Source organism: Giraffa tippelskirchi, chromosome 7 (genome assembly GCF_054371585.1).
Source record: "Giraffa tippelskirchi isolate mGirTip1 chromosome 7, T2T-mGirTip1v1.2.pri, whole genome shotgun sequence".
Taxonomy (NCBI): Eukaryota; Metazoa; Chordata; class Mammalia; order Artiodactyla; family Giraffidae; genus Giraffa; species Giraffa tippelskirchi.
In genome coordinates, this window is record NC_137281.1 from 25394000 (window position 1) to 25415993 (window position 21994).

General features: G+C 42.5%; 2 protein-coding genes across 9 annotated transcripts in view; both read right to left on the reverse strand.

The window, feature by feature from the left end:
* The window catches only part of SNTB2 (syntrophin beta 2), a 72858-nt gene extending 57798 nt beyond the window's left edge, over positions 1-15060 (reverse strand). The window contains exons 1-2 of one of the 2 annotated variants that reach the window (XM_081512704.1): positions 12436-12630; positions 10400-11974 (exon numbers count right to left, since the gene is read on the reverse strand). In XM_081512704.1, the coding sequence (XP_081368830.1) occupies positions 10400-11051 (652 nt within the window). In that variant the 5' untranslated portion in view covers positions 11052-11974; positions 12436-12630. Of the gene's footprint in view, positions 1-10399 lie in introns of both variants that reach the window. The other variant, XM_081512705.1, reaches the window with a different exon arrangement.
* A 6686-nt stretch (positions 15061-21746) lies between these two features.
* UTP4 (UTP4 small subunit processome component) overlaps positions 21747-21994 on the reverse strand; it is a 28976-nt gene continuing 28728 nt past the window's right edge. For all 7 annotated transcript variants that reach the window (XM_081512695.1, XM_081512692.1, XM_081512689.1 and 4 more), the window contains one exon: positions 21747-21943. In XM_081512695.1, coding sequence (XP_081368821.1) covers positions 21827-21943 — 117 coding nt within the window. In that variant the 3' untranslated portion in view covers positions 21747-21826. The remainder of the gene's footprint in view (positions 21944-21994) is intronic.

Genomic DNA, 21994 nt, shown 5'->3' on the forward strand with positions numbered 1-21994 from the left:
TAGTTTTCTTGCTCTAGTTATAAAATGATAATCATAATACAATCTTGAGAAGTCGCTTGAAATGTATATAAAATTGATGTTCAAAAGAGAATGCTGAGACTAATAATTTATTATGCACTTCGGAGTTTCAAGAATCTTTGAAATGCTCCAACTAGCTCGCCTGTACCCAAGCAAAGGTATTCTTCTTGCTTTCCTTTTACAGTTGTTTATAAAGTTTCTAAATCTCTTAACTAATATGGTAGTTTCTCATTTAATCTCTAATATGAACCTCTGGTGGTTTTAGAACACTGGAGTGGGTGTTGGTTGCTTATGTCTGTCTACCATCCACTCCCTCCTCTTTTGGTAACATCAGCTGATTATCTTTTGAGAAACTCCCATGTGATTTAGGCCTGGCCAACTGGAACATCCCGTTATCTCCTGCCACATGCCTGGAATATATATGTGAGTGAGGTCCAATACTTCTGGCAAAATGACTGGGAAAGAGATATTACAAAGATCTCAGTTCTCTTAAAAATTAATTTATGGATTTAGTACAATTTTAATCAAAATCCCAAAGGATTTCTTTAAGAAATGATAAAATCACTCCAAAATTTATCTGGATAAATAAGTAATTACACCAGCCTCTAATTATTCATTGTTATTTTTCCAAATTCTTCTTGACTGGTATAATCCACTTGAATGATCAGTTATTAACTGTTGAAGTTACAACATACAGTGTGGTTATAAAACAGTCAAATAAAAAGTCCAGAATCAGATTGCAGAGTATAAAAATTAATATATAAACAATGGTGCAATTCAAATCAGTGAGGGAAGAATGGGTCATTCCTACGGTGACAGGTATGTAGCATGCGTATTGTACACCTCAAAGCAGCACACTCATTGCAGACATCCCTGGTTAAGCATAGACTTCTCCTGCTGCACCCAGATATGACTTTGGAATCTTTCCCCACATGGCACTCCAGGCAGCCCCATCAATCTAGTAGACAGTGCATACAAGAGGTTTATTTCACAAATGCTGAGACAATCATTAACTATTTGGAAAAGCATAGAAAGTGGAATCTCTTGCATATCTATGTCAAAATAAACTCGATGTAGATTAAGGAGTTAAATGTAAAAGTGAAACCGTAAAAGGACTAGAACAAAGCTGTTGCAAAAGAACGTTCTCAGAGAGAAACAGAGAAGCTCTGAGATGAGGAGACATGAGCGAGAGTGGAAAGCGTGGTCCTCAGCACTGCCTGGCTCCTTGACATGTCTGAGGCCTGGCTGCTCAGCTTTTCCTGGAGTCCTGAGACCTGTCTGTATCTTCCCAATACTTTCACCCTTCAATTTGAACTGGTGGTGAAACCAAAAAAGCCTTGAATAACGCACATGCATTATTAAACTCGTTATCAACAGGTTTTACCAAAAATAAACCTTTGTCTCTTTCAATGAAAAATCAAAACTTCCCAATTTCCAAGTGTGAGGTGTAAATATTTTATATATATGACAGTTTAATTAAATTGAAAGATAAAGATTCAACTTTCTCATCTCTCTATCCCATCAACTTTACTTTCATAAAGCATTCTGAAATACTTGCAAAATTAAAAACAAGAGTAGAAGATAGTAGAAAGAAAAAAATGTGGCAGAAAAGTCAAAGTAATTTTTGTAAAAAGCTGCACTTTGGGAATTCCCTGGCGGTCCAGTGGTTAGGGTTTGCACTTTCACTCACGGGGTACTAAGATCTGGCAAGCCATGAGGTTTGGCCCAAGTAAAAGGTTGCACTTCACATATCCTTAACTAGTTACATGTCGTATCATTCTAGCAATGTCATGGGAGCCGTAACACAGAAATCAAACCAAATTTGAGTTTTGTAACTCCATTCTTTAAATCTACTGATATCATGATCATTGGCACTCTGTTTATACACAGAATTATTTCACAAATTTTTGTTTTCACACTGAAATCAAACACACATTTTATGAAGGACTCAGTGCATATTCCTTAGAATGGCACTTAAGTAACTAAATCAACTGTTACTTCTCCAGATACAAAATATTAAACTCACACAAATATACCATCATTTCTCCAGAAGAAGCCCAAAACTCCTTTCACTAGTCTAGGGGGATAAAACCTTTAAAGGGAGAATATGTTCTTATGCCGTGCGACTAGATGTGATGTTTATAAACTAATTTTTCTTCTCAACCCCCACAGCCAGCTGACACGAGTTACGCTGCCTAAGGGCTTTATAACATGGCTGAGTGCTTCTGCTGTTCCTGTCCCAGAGTTAATTCACTATATCCAACCTTCCCCCACATCCTGTCATTTCTTCCTTCAAAACAGTGGCTCTCTAGTTTCCACTCCAATGACTCTGAGGGATCAAATTCCTGTGCTAGTAACAGAGGCCAGAGATTCTCTACAAGTGACCAAACTTTGGGTGTCTTGGGCAGTCAGAAGAAGGTTATCTGGGCAGGAAAAGGTCCCTAGTGGATTCTGCTGTACCCTGGCAAGAAATCACCTGCTTTAAAATGTTTCTTGAATTGAACCCGCCCCTGTTCTCAGGGCCACCACTGTCACCCCCTCCAGTGGTTACCGTCTCTGCTTTGGATTCCTCTTCTCTGCAACAGCTGTGCTTTTTCCTACCTTTGCTCTTTCCTCTCACACTGCATCCAGTGCATCCACTGCTGCCAACCCAAAATTCTGTTCCCATCATGTCACTTCCTGGCTTGAGAATGGATTGCATCAGTTCCCCATCGCTTCTATCTCTTCAACCTCTCCCTTCTCGGACGGCCTTTTCTCCTTACTGTACAAATTGGTCACAATTCTTTCCCTTAAAACAAAATAAAAATCAACTACAAAAGTAGGATCCTTCTTGGATGCTTTATTCAATTCTAGTTACCACTTTTGTGGCGTTTATTTTTCTGAGAAGCTTTAGAAGCTGAGAAGTATGGTCTATTCACTGCTCTCTGCTCCTGTCACTCAGCTGAAATTGCTCTTAAGAGAACTCTCATGATCTTGTTCTCTAATCACCAAATCCAATGGCCTTCTGTTTCCTTCTTGACTTCTCCAGCATCCCAAGATGCTGATCACCTCCTCCTTTTTGAAACCATTTCTTTCCAGATTTCTGTTCCTCCACTCTTGCTTTTAAATAGAGCAGTTCTGCAGGGTTCCATCCTGTCCCTACTTCTCTTTTTAATTTGCACTCTTCTAACGATTACATCGACACTTATGGCATCAATCACCACTCCTACACTAACATCTCATGAATCTGCAGCTCATTTCTGACATTTCTCTTGACTGCAGACCTGTACCAGCCTTCTGCACCAGGATGTCACACAGTTGACTCAAATTATACATGTCCAAAACCAAACTTCTCTTCCCCACAAAAAAACTAGTTCCTCCCCCATTCATTCTGGTTTCACAGTTATCCACTTTCCCAGGCCAGACATCTAGGAGTTATCCTCCCTCTCTTTTCCTCTCCCCCTCAGTCTCCAAATATCATTTAGAACCGCCACTTCTATCTACTTAATATCTTTCAGCTTCACACTGTCCTACCCAGTCTCACTAGCCTTATGGTGTCACAACAGGCTCCTAAGTGCTTTCCTTGACCTCACAGTCTTGAGGTCCTACACTCCGCATCTGCCACTCTTTCTGACAGATTGCTTTGTTTAAAGCACTCCTTATTTAAAGCACTTTACAACCTGGGTGGCTTGCCAGGTCTAAAACTCTTGATAGTACACACCCATCAGTAAACATGTGAGTCTACGTGCTCATCCTACAAATATTCGTTGAAGCATATGCATTATAAAGCATATACAAGATGTAAACATCAAGAATGAATGAGATAAAGATGAAATAAATACACTAAATATATCCCTGATGAAGTCATGCCATCATTAGCTACTGTATGATTCAAAGTACAATACAGCCTTATATAGTTCATTATTAAGGTTCATTATTAATGGTAATGTGTTAATCCACATTTCAAATACTCTTCTTGATGATTTCATTTTTTAGGCTGACGTCTTAACAGACAGGATAACCCTGAAATGTGACAAAGAGCTCCTACTAGGAGAAACGTAAAACTCTACTTTTTTGTTATTATTTGTATTGCTAGAATTATCGTGAATCGAAGGTTTCTCTGTGCAAATCTTTAAGTCACTTGTTCACTTTGTAAAGATAAATGCGTTAAAAGCAGATAATATATCATAAATCCACTCAACCAGGCTCAAGAATAAGTTGCAATGATAGCAGAAAAGTGAATAAAATCACCACTCTCAATTCCTGTGCTCTGTGAAGCTTTCACTCTTCCCTGGAGACATCACCCTGTGTATCAAGTGTGAAATGTCACTGTCTTCTAAGACTGAGGAAGAGAACCAGGGTTATCTATACATTAAATACTAATACAACTAAAGTTCTTCTTTTAGGTTTTACGTTGCAAACATAAACCCTACTTAGAGACCACTACTTGGCACTGCCCATAAGACTCTTCCCAATCTGGTCTCTGCCCACCTTTCCAGCCCGCTCTGCTGCTACACCCTTCCCACACCTTCCCACGTGTCACTTCTCTCAACACACCAGCTACTTATCACTTTCCTACCTTTGATAGGCGTTCTCCTTTGCACTTCTACCTCTGCTTCCAGGGCACCATGTTCTCATCTCTTTTAAAGCATTTATCACAGCCTGCTATAATTGCTTCCCTACAAGCCTAAAGGGCAGGGATTACTCTTGATTTCCCAGCATCTACCACAACACCTCATTTGCAGTAGGTACTTAAGGTTGACAGAATGAAAAAGTCCAAATTCCTTGGCCTGCTTTCAAGGCCTTGCATAATCTGGTTTCAATTTATCTACTTGGCTTAATTTTCTTCCCCCAAGTCCATTCCTATTCTCACTTCCTATCACAAGTCATGCTTGTTTTGGCTTCTGCGCATGTTACCTCCTCACGTTGAACTGCCTTCCAACAACAGAGAAGCAACTCATCCTTCAAGCTCAGACAAAATTATCCTTTCCCCATGAGGTCACACTTGACTCTTCCATCCCCTAGTGGATCACCTCTTCAGAGAATTCTTGAAGAGTGGGTACTATACATTGCAGCAATTACTCTCTATTGGGTGGTTTTCTCTCCCCAATTTCAGTCTAAGTTCTCTGATGCCAGGGACCGACCACCTTCAACTTCTTTTGCACACTGATCTCTCACAACATACCGCAACATGATGATGCGCACGAGATGCCGGAAGTTCTGACTGACTGGTTGTAGATATCATGGTACAAGGGAGAGAGCAGTGAACTAACTGGGTTTTAGTCCAAGTTCCATAACTGGTTAGTTAGATGACCTTAGACATGCTTATTTGACCTCTTTGGTCATTAAGTCTTCATCTGCAAAATGAGACTTTTTTTTTTACAGTTTTTAAAATTCCAGGTAAGTTTCTCAAAAGAAACATGAACATTTTCCTCCTAAAAATAAAGAGAAATTCTGAGACATTCAGTAACTCACTTAACATGAATGAACTTCAGTGCAATCAACATCAGCTTCAAAGGATGGTGTAAAAGTCAAATGAGAAAATGCACATATAATTTTAAAACCCAGGTAAAAACAAACTTAAGGCATTGTCACAGTGGGAAATGCAAGCAAGCAGCATCATTTGTTCAGCTGGTGAGGGGAGTATGCTAGCCTAGCCAAGGACAGGGATTGGATCCTCAGATGACTCAGTCCGCTAAGCCCAGCAGAACACTGTTCCACAGCCACAGGTCCTCATCCCTCAGGTACAAAGATACACATCTGATCACAAAGTAAAGTAACGTTTATCGTTGAAGGACTATAGACCAGGGAATACATCAGTTGAAGTTCTGAGTTACAGTTGAGATCTAAATTAAAGCCTGGGTATAGTTTCCAAAAATGCTCTTAGAATTTTCATAATCACTCTGTATTAGAACCAATAAGTTTCTCATACTTTGCTAATAACTTAGAGAGCATATTTTAGCAAGAAGGGAACTCTATAAGAAATAATCTGGTTATAAAGATATGGCTGCTTATATAAACATGCTTAATCACTCAAATCAAACACAATGAGGCTAGTCAAAAAAAAAAAAAAAAAAACACAAAAACATAAAATGTCCTGACAATTTAATGGTTCTTTAAGACACAGACTGATGAATATATATGGCAAAGTCTCAAAGAAAATGCAAAATGTTGTCTCTAGAAGACTCTCAAACTTTCCAACATACAGTGAAGAAAACAACAGTGTAAGAACCCAAACTAGCTTCTCCAAATGAGCAGCTTAATAACTTCAGTAGTTACATGTCCTTTAACATATACAAAGAATCAGCCATATATGACACTCAAAATCTCAAACTATTCTGGATATAAAAATTATTTTCAACTCTGAAATTAAGTTTCACATCAGCCTACTTCCTCTATACACTTAACTACTTTATTTTCCATAGATTTGATAACAATAATTTTAGAATAATATTTACACAATAGAAGATGATTTTCTGGAGCCCATTATACAGAGTGAAGTAAGCCAGAAAGAAAAACAACAATACAGTATACTACTGCATATATATGGAATTTGAAAGATGGTAACGATAACCCTATATGCGAGACAGAATAAGAGACACAGATGCATAGAACAATTTTATGGACTCTGAGGGAGAAGGTGAGGGTGGGACGTTCTGGGAGAATAGCATTGAAACATGTATATTATCATATGTGAAACAGAACACCGTTCCATGTTCGATGCATGTGACAAGGGCTCAGGGCCGGGGCAATGGGATGATACAGAAGGATGGGATGGGGAGGGAGGTGGGTGGGGGGTCCAGGAAGGGGAACACATGTAAACCCATGGCTGATTCATGTCAATGTATGGCAAAAACTATTACAATATTGTAAAGTAATTAGCCCCCAACTAAAATAAATAAATTTATAAAAAAAAAAAAAAAAGATGATGATTTTCCAGCAATATTCCAACGAGAATTGCTTCATAAATTTACTGATTCTTTTCTCAAATTTCAGATCTTACTTGAACACCATTCTGTCTTTCCTAACCTCCTCTGGAACACTTTACGATGTGTAGTCTAATTCAAATATAAACTCTAGAAGCTTTCTGGATAGACTATCTCTAACACACAGATATAGTTAAACTCATACAATATGATGGAAGAGTAGTCACCCCTTTATGCTAAGAATCTGTGTATCTCTGCATATCTTAACATCAGACATTAGTCAAAACTACAAGTACAAGGTTATTAGCAAGTTTTAAGGTTCTGAGCAGCAAGTGTGAAGGAACAGGAACAATCAGAGGAATGGAAAAGTAAATGCAAAATTTAAGGATAAAAAAGTTGGCCTACACAAGGGATGACAGGAAAACAAGATTAGAAAAAGGGGTTTGCATGCAAGAAATGCAAAATCATTCTTGACCTGTTCACCTAAAATAACTTATTCTTATCATGTATTTCTTTTCAAGTAAAATGGAGCCCTGGATTTTAACAACTTGATATTCTGGCTATTCTGAGTGTCTTTGTTAATTCACAGCATACCTTCACGACCCAGTCCTACCTTCCTTATTCAGACTTGGTTTTCATTACTGTTGCTTACTGCTTCTATTCCCAGTTCCCCAAAAGGCTCCCGGCACATAAACTGTCAAATGAATAACAGCCCTGTGAAGAGGTGTTATGACCATCTTGGTTTTACAGATGAGGAAACTAAGGTGCAGCAAGGTTGAGTAACTTGCCTAGGGGTTACAAACCACTAGCCAGAAACATACCCTGGTCTAGCTGACCACAAAGCCCTCATTTGTGCTCTAACCTCCCTGGGAAAAATGACTTCTTCAGGTCTCTCACTTGTCTTTACTGGTGGTAGCTCTCTCCTTAGGGGAAGGCTTGCTTCAAACTTGAACTTCTCCATCAACCTTTTCTTGGACATCCTCAACCTCTGATGCCCACAAGGGTCTTTCTTTGTGCTGCACCCTCTCCAGATTGTAGTCTCACACTGTTTTTAGCCCTTAGCTGTATTATCTCTTAACTCTCTCTTATCTCAACTCCAAACTTTCTGAGGGCAGAAATCAGACTATCTTTAAGCACGTCTGGCAAGTGGAAGAGATGAATAAACGTTTGATGTATGAATGAATAATCCCTACAAATCCATGAGATTAAAAAAAAACCCCTTCATTAACTGGGTTCCCTAACCACAGGCAACCAGAGACTACAGCTTTCCTTTGCTTGGGGGTGATAGAGGCATGCCTAAAATTCCCTGCCGGCACCACAAAAGAGCATCACTGTGCTATGTTAAGGCAGTTTTTCAAGTTTTGAGACATCAAATGGAAGGATCATTCAGCTCTAAAACTCTAAGAGCTAAGCATAAAAATCTATCTTTTGAAAGTAGTCTTCCTGGATGGGTCACTAGTTCTCAATTTTAAATGTTTGACTGATTCTATGAAATCACTGTTTGCAGTGGTTCTGCATATTATAAGCAATTTTATTTTTATAACCTTTGATTTTTAAAGTTCAGTTTCATACCTCTCCACACATATAAGAACAAAAATGACTTGTCTTTTAAAAAATGGGAAAATAAGGTAGAACCTGTGTTAGGTAAACAGACATTCATTAAATGTTATGCTGCCATTTGTAAAGCCTTCTTCTAAAAGCACATGTGGCCTATTTTAGGTTAATGAATACTTTGAAGTGTTTACTAGATGATTTTTATTTAAGTGGTATGAATACCAGGTTCAAATTACATCTAAACAAAAACTGGATTTAAAAAATATAGATATGGGGTTAAGAGCTGAAACATCTGCCCATCACCACTGAGCACCACATAAATAGTACTACAGTCAGTATTCTGGCTCTAAGAATTTATAACCAAATTCTTAGCTAGCACAATTTCAAGATACACATTTATGGCAACTTTTTCTTTTTTTACACACATACCACCCACACCGCCACAATTTATAATTTTACTCCTTTTATTAACACTAATTTCTGAGTAGTGCCTAGCCCCACCTAAGCGAAATATAAATAAGATTTATAAATAGCATATTATAAGGTGGGGCACTGGAATTTCACAATAAGAGCACATTAAAATATTTACTTGGAAATTAACACTTTCCCAAATGTTTACCAGCAGCTTTAGAAAAAAGTGAAAATCACTTTGCCAAGCTGGACTTCTGGCCCCTGTTTGATTACTGGCCCCGTTCTACCTCCACTCCCCACCCTTTCCCTTCTGTTCTTCCTCTGCCAGGAATACCCCCTTGACTCATCCCTGCCTATGTCCATCACTTCCTTGGAGACCTGGCTCAAGACTCATCTTCTTGAAAAACTCCTCCCTCATCAACCTGATTTCCACTACTTCCTAACTTTGCACTCCCTTGGTATTCATATAGTTTGCACTCCACAATCTATAATTTGTAAGTTGTTTTGCATTTTTCCATCATTTTCCCAAATAAACACCAAATAGAGACACATCATTTTTTATATTCTCTTCTATATAGCCAGCAATAAATGCCTCTTAAATGACTGAATGGGTGAAAGAAGGCTGATTGCTCAAAAATTTCTGAAGTAATATTACCTCCAACATGCATGAGTCCTTCAAGAAGATAAAATTTATTTTGCCTTAGTTTCATAAAAGACCCAGGTAACAGATCACATTCAAACTTAAAAGAATAATCCTGGCTATTCAAACATAACTTGAGATTTAACACTTCAGGCTTCTGAATAAGCTTAAAGCCTTGAAGCCTGTGAATGGTAGGAAGCTGGCACCCAGTCTCCTGCAAAAAGGGGCAAAACTCTAGTTGGCAGTAAATGTTCAAACACGTGAGCCTCCACTGTTAAACAAGGCTCATTAACCACACAAACTTGCTGTTTCAGCTTTCTGGCTTCGATGAAGTGCTATGATCTCCTTTGGTTATTGTTGAGAGCCAATGATGGGTTAAATTCCCATAAATTAACCAGCGTTTTGGTGGTTTGCCCAAGCATACCGCTGGCATCGGTGTGGATGAAACTATTATTATTTTTTTAAACAGACCTGTCCCCCGCGCCCCCCCTGCCCCGAGAAGCCAGAGGTGAGTGAAGAAAGCGCCACTCAGGAGGCAAACGGAGACCTTCAGAAGTCCTGCTCTAGTTCTTAGTGTCAGCTTAGCGTGCAGAGGCGGGGCTTCAAGCACGGCTGCTCCAAACTAAAACCTTCCTAGGAGACTGCAAGCCACACTTCGGCGGCTGCCCAACTTTTCCTGCAGGGAGCATCAGTTTTTCCATCCTCAAAGCCCCGGCAACGGGGTTGTGGGGAAGCCGGCAGCCAGCAGAGGGGAAGGTGAGGTCTCCGGGTGGGAGGGAAGGGGCTGGCCCCGCAAAGGGGGCAGGGTGGCAGAACAAAGTGAACGCCAGCCAGCCCAGCCCAGCGCCGCCCGCCCGCCGGCCCCGCTCACCCTCCAGCAGCACCTCCTTGCCGGCGCGCTTCAGCGCCTGCACGGCCTGGTCGTGGGTGGCCTGGCGCAGGTCGGTGCCGTTCACCGACAGGATGGCGTCGCCCAGCCGCAGCGCCCGGCTCTGGTCAGCCGCCAGTCCCGGGAAGATCTTTGAGATGAGGATCGGCATCCGGTTCTCGCGGCCGCCCTTGATGCTGATGCCCAGGCCGCCCGCCTCCTGCTTCACCACACGAACCCGGCGCACCGGCGGTGACGCGCCCGCCTCGCCCGCCGGGCTTCGCGGCGGCGCGGGTGGACTCGGGGGGCCCAGGCCGCGGCTCGGGCTCCCGGGCAGCGAGTCGCCGGCGCCGCCGCCGTTCGGGAGGCCGTTGAAGGTGGCCGCCGCGGGCCCGAGAGCGGGCTCGGACTCAGCCGCCGCGGCGTCGCCCGTCAGGCTCAGGCTCTCCCCGCTCAGTTCGGCCACCACTCGGACCCATCGCTCCCTCAGGAGCAGCTCCACCAGCCCCGCTTTGGTGGCCCGCGTCCACACCGCCATGGCCGGCCCCGCTCCCGCCGCAGCTACCTTCATTCCAGTCAGGCAGCCTCGGCGCTTCCCCCTTCCCGCCCGTGGGGGCGGGTCCTGCCCCGCCCCCGGCGGTGATTCATTATTCATGAGGCCACGCCCACCTTCCGGAGGGGCGGGGAGAGGACAGCCGAGCCGCTTCCGGGAGATTAAGGAGTTGCCCGCAGTCCAGTGGGTTACAGTTCACCGGACGTGGGTAGCTCGCGTGGTTTGGGCTCTGTCTCACGTTCTCCCTCGTACGCCTCCGATCTCCCCACCCCCAGCTCCTGACCTCTACCGTGCAATTCGCCAGAGCTGCCTGGGCACGGAGAGTAAAATCAGCTTCGAGAGGCACTTTGCAAGCCTGCAAGACCCAGTTGCAGGTACACTTTTGCATTGATTGGTTTACAGAACTCTCCGCCAAGTGTGATCCTTTTTGAGGCCTGGAGATGAGATGAATAAAATGCACCACAGCTGAGAGCTGAGAGTCTAGTTGGGGAGGAAAACGAGAATCAGCTAACCTGATGTTATAGTATGTAGTTAAGTGTCAAGTAGAAAATGCCCTGTGAGTAGAAGAGAACTTTTAGTTGGGCCTGGGGTCAGCTTTACAGAGGTGACAATGGAAACTCAAAAGTCCAAGCATTTGTCACTCTGCTTTGTAATCCCGTTTAGTTGCCAGTAATGTCAGAGGAAAGGTATCTTTAGCCCTGCAGTCACAATAGGTAAGTCTCAAAGATATCTGTAAAATGATGGTTACTTAGGGTAATGCCAGAATCCAATGTGAACAGAGGATAGGGTCAGTGGCAGTGACAGGATACAAGTGTAAAAAGCCGCATATAACCACATATTTGGAAGTGTTTGGACTTGAATTTGTAGATCTTTCTCACCCTGGAGGCCATGGCCTTATGTTGGGGCAAGTACACATGGGCGGCCTCCCCAGAAACAATGCACAATGCAGGGCCTGCAGCAGCTTCTATCCAAAGACATAGGTGATATAATCCACTTGCTTCTTCCAGTTTCATGGGCTTGAAGAGCTGAAAGTAACACAACATTGTAAAGCAATTATACTCAAAGGAAAAAAAGACATTGATTTAGTAGAATGGGGAGAATAAATCAGCTATCTCACCTTAAAATTACAAAACAAAAAGAGAGCTGAGGAAACTGAGGCCCAGAAAGTCAAAGATTCTGGCCCAAAGCCCACAGTGAAGACATAGACAACTCACATCTCCCACCCTCCTGGTCCAGTGTGTGTTTTTTTTTTTTAAAAGAAGTCCAGACCTCAAGGATGGGGGTCCAGAAATCATGCTGGAAAGATCGATCTCAAAAACATGAGATCACCGTGCCCTCTAACTTTCCTTTTTTTTTTTTTTTGCAGGAAAAGCAAAATTCCCCTATTTTCATTTGGGCAGGAGGGGAGTTGGGGGGGAAGGGAGGGAGAGGGGGGGATGCCAGCAGAGGGAGTGTACACCAATTCTTGTAAAAGGGGTTTGTATACCTGCTTGCTCATGAAGTTCATGTTGAAGCTCGTAAGCTGTGTCCATGCACCACTCTGAATGCACATTCAAGTATGGGCAGAAACTTTCAAAGAGCCTCCTATACCAGAAGTGAAAACAATAAAAATAGAGACTAGAAATCACCCAGAGCCCAAGTGAAGAAGAATTCACAATGAGAAGAGTATCTTACCCCTAAAAAATCATTACAGCAGAATCCTCTTTGCAATGAGCAGAGCAGGATTTTCCAAGCTGCAAGTGTCAGCAGAAGCTCAACCCTCCAGCCTCTCCTAAATCAACTGCAGTGAGGCCAGCTCACTGTTCCGGCAGGTCCCGATGTGCCCATGTGTACCTGCAGTCACAGACGTTTCTGGCTTTGCTCCAGCTGAGGCATGAGCCCCCAGAGGCCTGAGTTATGTGAAATTTCTGCTTATTAGAGAGCACTTGGCAGCTGATTCCTTAGAGTATGAGCACAGTTTTGAACCTTTTACGTACATAATCATCCAGAGGTTGGGCACTTGAAGACACCCTGATGAGCAAAAAGGAAGTGCTGGAAATTCTTTCCAAAAATGTCATGACCTTTTGGTTAGAATGGAAGGAAGTCATAGATTTTACAACTAAATAGTAGGTGAGGGCACTTACATAAGTTATATAACAAAATAACCCTAGGAAGAGAGAAGGTAATGGAGATTGATAGTGGAATTCCAAACTATTGAACTGGTTTTATAAGCTCTTCCATCAGAACTTAAATTAATTTTCCATACTCTCTTTCATCACTACTTCAGACTGGCCAAATTCACCCCAAGTCTCCCAACCATGCCCCACACATTCCTGCTGGAGGCCATCCTTCTAAACGCTTCCTGCCCCTTTTAACCACTTAACCACCTTGCAAGATCTCATCTCAGTTTTCCCATCTTCCCAATTTGTTGGGATTTTTTTCCTTTGAACAACTTTATTCTATGCCTTGCTTGTTTGTCCAAGTAGGTTACAGAATACAGGAGGGCAGGAACCACCCATCGACTTCCTTTTGTTCCCCACTCTTCCAAAAATACCACCTTGCAGAGAAGGAACTCATTAAACATGTGATTGACTGAAATTCAGTGCCTCCTGCGCTGCAGTCATTTCAAATAATCCCTCTGAAGGTTATTGGTTCCTTGCAGAGTGAAAATTGCCATCTAGGAAATCTCAAGTAGTCAGTGGAAATCTACTTACTGTGGATAATGAAATCTGAATTAAAAAGAGTACACATCTGTTCCCATAGTTTCTAAGGGATGGCAAGACAAGCGCACATAATTCTTTGAACAAGCATGCTATTTTATCTGCCTCTAAAAAAGGGAATGGCTCTGATAATTCCTAATCACCTTTCATTCCTGTCACCTATCAGTGGGTATTCTCTGCTCAAGCTGTTATCTTACCGTTTTCTCAGAACAAGGCAGGCATCGTTGCTACAATACTTTAAAGTGAGGGGGTTGGGTTAGCTCTCTCAGTTCCATAATTTCCTACAATTCTGACTCAGGCTCTGATTCTAGGCTCTCTCAAAAGACAATGGCCTTTTTTCCCCCTTCTTTTCTCTCATACTAGATGTGTGATATAGCATAGTAATTAAGAGCACAAGGTTCAGCTCTGTGATGACCTAGAGGGGTGGGAGGGAGGCTCAAGAGGGAGAGGATATATGTATACATATGGCTGATTCATGTTTTTGTACAGCAGAAACTAACACAAGGTTGTAAAGCAATTATACTCCAATTTAAAAAAATTAAAAATAAACCTGTATCAGGTGCTTGCCTCAAAACAAACAAAAGCACAAGGTTCAAATCAGTCTGGCCACTTACTAGTTATATGACAATGGTCAAGGGCCTGAGGTCACAGGCCTCAGAGTCGTCTTCGAAAAACTTCAGACATCTTCTACCTCAAAGGACGGCTGGGAGGGTTGACCGGGATGATGGCTGCGAAGTGCTTAGCAGCACTGTACCTGATGCAAGAGTTCCATGGAAAGTACCACTGCTGTTCTCATTACCTGCTGACCTTTAGCAGCAGCCACAATAAAACCTTTGGAAGAAATTCTCCAGCGGAGACTCTACTTTATCGAGGAATGAGTCCATCGTTATTATTTGATTCCAGGCTTAAAGGGCAAATGGCCAAATTAATTTCGGTGACGAACAGATCTTGTGTAAAGCTACACTTCGGCTAAAAGGGAGTACAGAGTGCCAAAAGTCCACCAAAGGAAAGAATTAGTGGATCTGGGGCTGCTTCCAAGGTTTGAGTGTTGTGTAATTTCATGAGGAAGGAGGGCCTCAGGCAAAACTGCAGCCCTTAGCAAGCCTGAAGGTTGCACCACAAAGGCGGCCTGATGCCAGAGAAACAAAAGCAAGAGCTACTCAGTCACTACTAACGAAGCGGCCAGAGGGAGAAAGCAGCTTGGAAGATAACCAATCCAACATCCAACTCTGAAAAAGTATCCACCGCCGTGAGGGAACAGTGAGATCAACTGTCCCTTTCGACAGTATGACTTTGTCTTCCAGGAGAAATATCCTAGAGTGTGTTTTTCTCTCCAGCACAAACATGAAGTGCAAGAGGAAAAGGTGCCTACACCCTTTAGCTGATGAAAGCGCATTTTAAAATTCATCCCACCAAGATAAATCACTATCCATCTGAAACCCACAAAAATGGATTAACTATCTCAAGCGTTATAAATATGAAAACCCACATCTGTTAACCACATTCCTAATGAGAAGCAGCTGGTGACCGTTTTGTAGTTCTGCAACTTTCTTTTTAGGAAAATATTAGTGAGGACATTAACAAGCAGAAGGTTAGTTCATTGAATCCACTTAAGTTACGGAAAATCACCAGTGTTTTTTATTGACAATCATGGAAATTACATCATTTCCCATGAAATTCAAATAAGGTCCAAAAATAAAAATCCACTTTCCTTCCATACCAGTTCTAACAGAATTTCCAGTGCCTCGCAGTTAACACCTGTAGTTCTCTAGTCAGCTTAACCTCTCTTCATATTCAAGTGAACAACAAATCATGTTTATCGATGCCTATGGCGTTTCCAGTAAGGCCTTCATCTCACATCGTATAAACAGCCAACTGGGGAGGGATCATGGATCCTTTGAGCTTCCCAAGTGGCACTAGTGGTAAAGAACCTGCCTGCCAATACAGGAGACGAAAGAGATGCAGGTTTAATCCCTGGGTGGGGAAGGTCCCCTGGAGGAGGGCATGGCAACCCACTCCAGTATTCTTGCCTGGAGAATCCCATAGACAGAGGAGCCTGGTGGGCTATAGTCCACATCCACAGGGTTGCAAAGAGTTGGACACGCCTGAAGTGACTTATCACGCACACACGGATCCCCTTGGGAATCAACTGCCTGCTGGGGACCCACCTCAGACAAATGCACATTTGTGTAAAACTCAGCATTCAAACCTGGGGGCTCACAAAGCCCCTGAAGCCCTTCCACACACTGTCATGGGCTGAATCGTGTTTCCTCAAAATTTATAGGCTGAAGTCCAGGTCCACAGCACCTCAGAGTGACACTGTGTTTGGAGACAGGGTCTTTAAAGAGGTAATTAAAATAAGGTCATTAGGGTGGGCCCTGATCCAGTGTAACTGCTGTCCTTATAAACAGAGATTAGGACACAGACACAAAGGTAAGACTCAAGGAGAAAAGGGCCCTCTACAAACCAAGGAAAGAGGGCTTAGAAGAAACTAACCCTTTTATTTCCTTGATCTCGGATTTCCAGCCTCCAGAATTGTGAGAGGATGAACTTCTGTTGTTTAAGCTACCCAGTGACTGTGATGCATTATGGCAACCCTAGCAAACTAATACAAACCCCCGAGTTAAGAACCTACACACGAGACTGTGATTTGCCTCTCTAACTGCCAGTCTCTTCTGCCCTTTACTTAACACAAGTGGAAATTTTTACTGTGCCATCCCTTTGAATATGAGTGGTTCGTAAATGTGTCTTCCACTGAATGATAATTCTTAACTGCAGACTTCAAGGTCCACTCCTATCTGGCCCTATTTTTCACTACACGTGGGCTTAAGGGCTCTTGATCCAAATCTACCTAAGATGCTTAGCTCTCCTCTGCGCTCTCTACTCTCACCTTTCCTAGGCACTTCATCTGCTTCTTGTTACTATCAGCTGGGGAAGCTGTCACCCTCCAGGGTGCGCCCAGTACTATGGTACCCTTCAGCCTCCTTTTCCTCCATTTCTGATCTAAGCTGTGTTTCAACAACATGGAACTACTGGTGAACCCTTGGACAGGCTATGCTCTCACTTCAGACCTTTGCATGGAGAATGCTGCAGGAAGGCCTCTTTTCTTCTCCTTTCCACCTTGCTAATTCCTACCCAATTCTCAAGGACTGTCTCCTACCTTCAACCTCGTTAGGTGCCCCTTCTTTGTGCTCATCTCTAATGTTGATGGGCTTCTCTCCTCAACTAGGCAGTGAAGTTCTTGAGCGCTAACACCATCTTCTGTCTGTTGGCTGATACAAAGTATACAGCAGACACTCAATAAATGTATGTTAAATAGATATTAAGTTCTAAAGACAGAACTGACACAGGCTAAGCCTTAATATCTAGATCTGTGTTGTCCACTAAGAAACCCACTTGCTACACATAGCTATTTAATTTTTTTTTGGGTTGTGCTATGTGGCTTATGACATTTTAGTTCCCTGACCAGGGACTGAACCTGGGCCCTCAGCAGTGTGATTGCAGAGTCCTAACCACTGAATAGCTAGGGAACTCCCAGATTAAAGTCAATTAAAATTTAAAAATTCAGTTCTTTGGTCATACCAGCCACATTCAAGTGCTCAACAGCCATACATGGCTATGGTACAGCACAGATACAGAACATTTCCACCACCACGGAGAGTTTATTGGATACTACATCATAAAATGCCTTGAAATATGAAAGAAAACGACAACACATTAGGAGGAAAGGAGAAGAGGTCATGCCATTTACACGATTAGCCAAATAGCCAAAACACACTAAAAAGTGAGCAAACTCATGAGTAAACAGGGAAAGGCAAAATATTATTTTTCACCCATTGGACAGGCAGAATCTAAAGTCTACCACTACACTGTCAAAGTTTTAAGGAAATAAGTAAGTGCTTTCAAACCCTCCTTTGGACATATATTCAACTCCAAAGGGCAACTAAAAGTGAAAGAAAATGAGCACCATATGAGTTAGCAAGTCCAGCCCTAAGAATGAACCTTAGAGTAACATCCCCATGAGAGCCAGCAGACATGCTAGGTTGTTCACTACAACACTCTGGTTTATACCTAAGACTCCCCACAGAACTCATTATAATAGCGAAATCAAGTGCTCATCCAGAGCAAGAAATGCTTAAACACCTTCTCTGCAGCCTGTGGAATGGAAAGTCCTTTGCAGACCATGCCTGCTAATCCTATTTATGAGTGCATCCCTGCTGTTAAGAGACAGTAGAGGAATAATTATTAAGGATGCTACCTTGGCTTCTAATGAATCATTGTGTAACCATGGGAAAAATCACCTTCTCTTGTTCTCCATTTCCATGCTGCTGCTGCTAAGTCGCTTCAGTCGTGTCCAACTCTGTGCGACCCCAGAGACGGCAGCCCACCAGGCTCCGCAGTCCCTGGGATTCTCCAGGCAAGAATACTGGAGTGGGTTGCCATTTCCTTCTCCAGTGCATGAAAGGGAAAAGTGAAAGTGAAGTCGCTCAGTCGTGTCCAACTCTTAGCGACCCCATGGACTGTAGCCTACCAGGCTCCTCCGTCCATGGGATTCTCCAGGCAAGAGTACTGGAGTGGGGTGCCATTGCCGAGTGTGAGTATAAAAATGAGGCCAAGAGCCACACAGGTTTCTTTCAGAAAATCTTGGGCCTCGCTCCCCCATCCACACCCCCAAAAGCCTAAACAGCTCCACTTTTATCTGTAGCATATATTTCAGTTCAGAACAAAGTTCCATTTGAAGAAAGTTTTGATACTTAAAAAAACAAACTTTAAAACCCTCGAAGTACATGATCTCTAACTTTCTTCCAATATTCCAAAATTTCAGTTTCTCTCCGTCTAAACTGGCGTAATCTCCCTGGTAAAGGTTTCATTATCCATTCAGAGATCCAATTACTAGTTACTGCATGAGAAAAGTGAATTTTTAAAGCTATTGAGTCAGGTTAGCAAATATGACCTTTCTCAGGTTGGTCTCAGCTCAAAAAATTTTTCTGTGGCACTCGAGTATGAGCAGCAGTCTGCAAAATGCCTGCAACAGAAACATAATGCGTCTAGGTTACACAAACTCCTTAAGTAAAATCACCCTAAAATGCAGGCCCCAAAGTGTCCCTTACATACACTGTTTCCCTTTCCCTTCCCCCGATTTCTCTAACTTTCTGCTTCATTTGTAATTCAGAAATTCTCCGCTTAGGAAGAATTTCAAGGCCCAAGGCTTTTACTTCCCATACCATTTATGGAAGTCCAAGTCATTGGCTGGAAATGTTGCAAAGGAATGCTTTATACTTTCAGAAAAGTTTTACTTCTTCACTCAGATGATCTGTGAGCCTTCTCTGACAGAATTACACCCGCCACCATCCATGGGATTTCAGAATATGTTTAATAAAGAGTCTCTGAATTTATAGCTCTACAGTCAGGGAAAAGCGAGTGAGTTAATATTTAAGGCATCCTAGCCTCCTTCTGGTCAGTCACTGTAGCTCAGTGACTTGAACTTTGGTTTTAATCACACAAAAGACGACCTCAAAGATTTCTTAGGAAGGGCAGGATATTCCAGTCTACTGGAAATCTGGGCTAGTCCAGTCAAATGCAGACTGGAAGAATACGTCTCACTAAGAAGATGTACTTAAGAGAGAGGAAAGTTATTTTACACAAATGACCTGAAAAGTTGCATTTATTTGTTTACTCTTCTCACTGGAAAAAAAACATACATAAGTGGGGCAGAGAGGCCATTATAAACCAACCATTATAAACCTTGTTATATCTGTTCTCTCTTAGCAAAACCGAAATAGGCTTTCCTTTATATTATAAATTATACGGCTCTGTTTATATTATTACCTTTGTTAATTCTCCTACTATAAATTCTCATTTTTCCCCCTTTCCAAGCTGGAGGGCAATGCCAAAGAATGCTCAAACTACTGCACAATTGCACTCATCTCACACGCTGGTAAAGTAATGCTCAAAATTCTCCAAGCCAGACATCAACAGTATGTGAACTGTGAACTTCCAGATGTTCAAGCTGGATTTAAAAAGGGCAGAGGAACCAGAGATCAAATTGCCAACATCCATTGGATTATCGAAAAAGCAAGAGAGTTCCAGAAAACTTCTATTCCTGCTTTATTGACTATGCCAAAGCCTTTGACTGTGTGAATCACCACAAACTGTGGAAAATTCTTCAAGAGATGGGCATACCAGACCACCTGACCTGCCTCTTAAGAAATCTGTATGCACGTCAGGAAGCAACAATTAGAACTGGACATGGAACAACAGACTGGTTCCAAATTGAGAAAGGAGTACGTCAAGGCTGTATATTGTCACCCTGCTTATTTAACTTATATGCAGAGTACATCATGAGAAACGCTGGGCTGGAAGAAACACAAGCTGGAATCAAGATTGCTGGGAGAAATATCAATAACCTCAGATATGCAGATGACACCACCCTTATGGCAGAAAGTGAAGAACTAAAGAGCCTCTTGAAAGTGAAAGAGGAGAGTGAAAAAGTTGGCTTACAACTCAACATTCAGAAAACTAGATCATGGCATCTGGTCCCATCACTTCATGGCAAATAGATGGGGAAACAGTGGAAACAGTGTCAGACGTGATTTTTTTGGGCTCCAAAATCACTGCTGATGGTGATTGCAGCCATGAAATTAAAAGATGCTTGCTCCTTGGAAGAAAAGTTATGACCAACCTAGACAGCATATTTAAAAGCAGAGACATTACTTTGCCAACAAAGGTCTGTGTAGTCAAAGCTATGGTTTTTTCAGTAGTCATGTATGGATGTGAGAGTTGGACTATAAAGAAAGCTGAGCACCAAAGAATTGATGCTTTTGAACTGTGGTGGTGGAGAAGACTCTTGAGAGTCCCTTGGACTGCAAGGAGATCCCACCAGTCCATCCTAAAGGAGATCAGTCCTGGGTGTTCACTGGAAGGACTGATATTGAAGCTGAAACTCCAATACTTTGGCCACCTGATGGGAAGAACTGACTCACTGGAAAAGACCCTGACACTGGGAAAGATGGAAGGTGGGAGGAGAAGGGGATGACAGAGGATGAGATGGTTGGATGGCATCACTGACTCGATGGACATGAGTTTGAGTAAGCTCCAGGAGTTGGTGATGGACAGGGAGGACTGGCATGCAGTCACAAAGAGTTGGACACGACTGAGCAACTGAACTGAAGTGAAGCTGGAGGGTGGGGTTCATCTCAGCAAAAATGTTTCTCATCAGCACTTTACTTACTCATAATGTCATCAGAGCCCTCATATTCCTCTGTCTGTACCACAGCCTTTTACCTACCGCAAACAAAGCCACACATACTGGGTTTCCACAGGCATGCAACAGAATACATCCACCTAGATGGGAAAGAAATCTATCTGCTTCATTCAGGTCAACTTTAGTTCTTCATGTTCTAACTTCGAAGATCACATTAAAACCAGTCAACTGATGACACCTATAAGAATAACAATGTCAAAGCAAGCAGAAGAGAATAGAAAGGGTGAAATATTATACAGCAGGCTTTCGGGTCCCCACCTCCACTCCTGCTCTGTAAGAAAATGCCCAGTGTTTTCCCTAACCTTTGGAATGGGCATAGAACATAAAAAGATGTGTTACTGAGGCTGATATCCCCAAACATGATTCTTTCCTTTCAAATAAAATTTCAAAGGCCAAGGGCATCTATTTTTCAGATGGAGCATTATGGTTAAAATTCACTTTTGAAACATAACCCTGATTATGGCTTTTGGCAGTAAGGCCGGCTTGAATAAGCACACACAGTTTCCCTATCCTCGAAGGCAACTTGGGCCAAGTCCCCACACCTCTGACAGGCTGTGGGCTGCAGGCTGGCAGACAATGAAAGGTGTCAGCCTTTGGAAGCCCCGAGCACGTGTTAGGGACTAGATGGCAACTATCGCCTCTCCCCTCCGCCCCCCCACCCCCACATGGAGAGTAAGGTCTGAAGAACAGGATACTTAAAAAAGCTGGATGAATTTGTGGTTAACTGGAACATTATCCAAATGACAAATACCTGGCAGTTTCTGTTCCCTTTCAGTCGATGAAGGGAAATTACTGTCCAGTGTTTTAGAGAGTAATATTCATAATGACTAGTCCTAAAGAATAACTTTGTTTTATTATCATAATTTGTGAAAACAGGGTAGACAGTTCAAGGAAGGACACAGATGGTGCCCTTATTAGGTTCCAAATTTCTTCTTTTTGATGGGTGGTGGGAGCTGAGCGATGATGTCATCCAGAGGCCGTTCTACCGCCACCAGGGTCTTTTCATCCAGGAGATCCACAAAGAGCAGAGGCTGGAGAGAGATGGTAAGGGTCTCACCAGGAGTTAGATTCCAGCGCTAGTT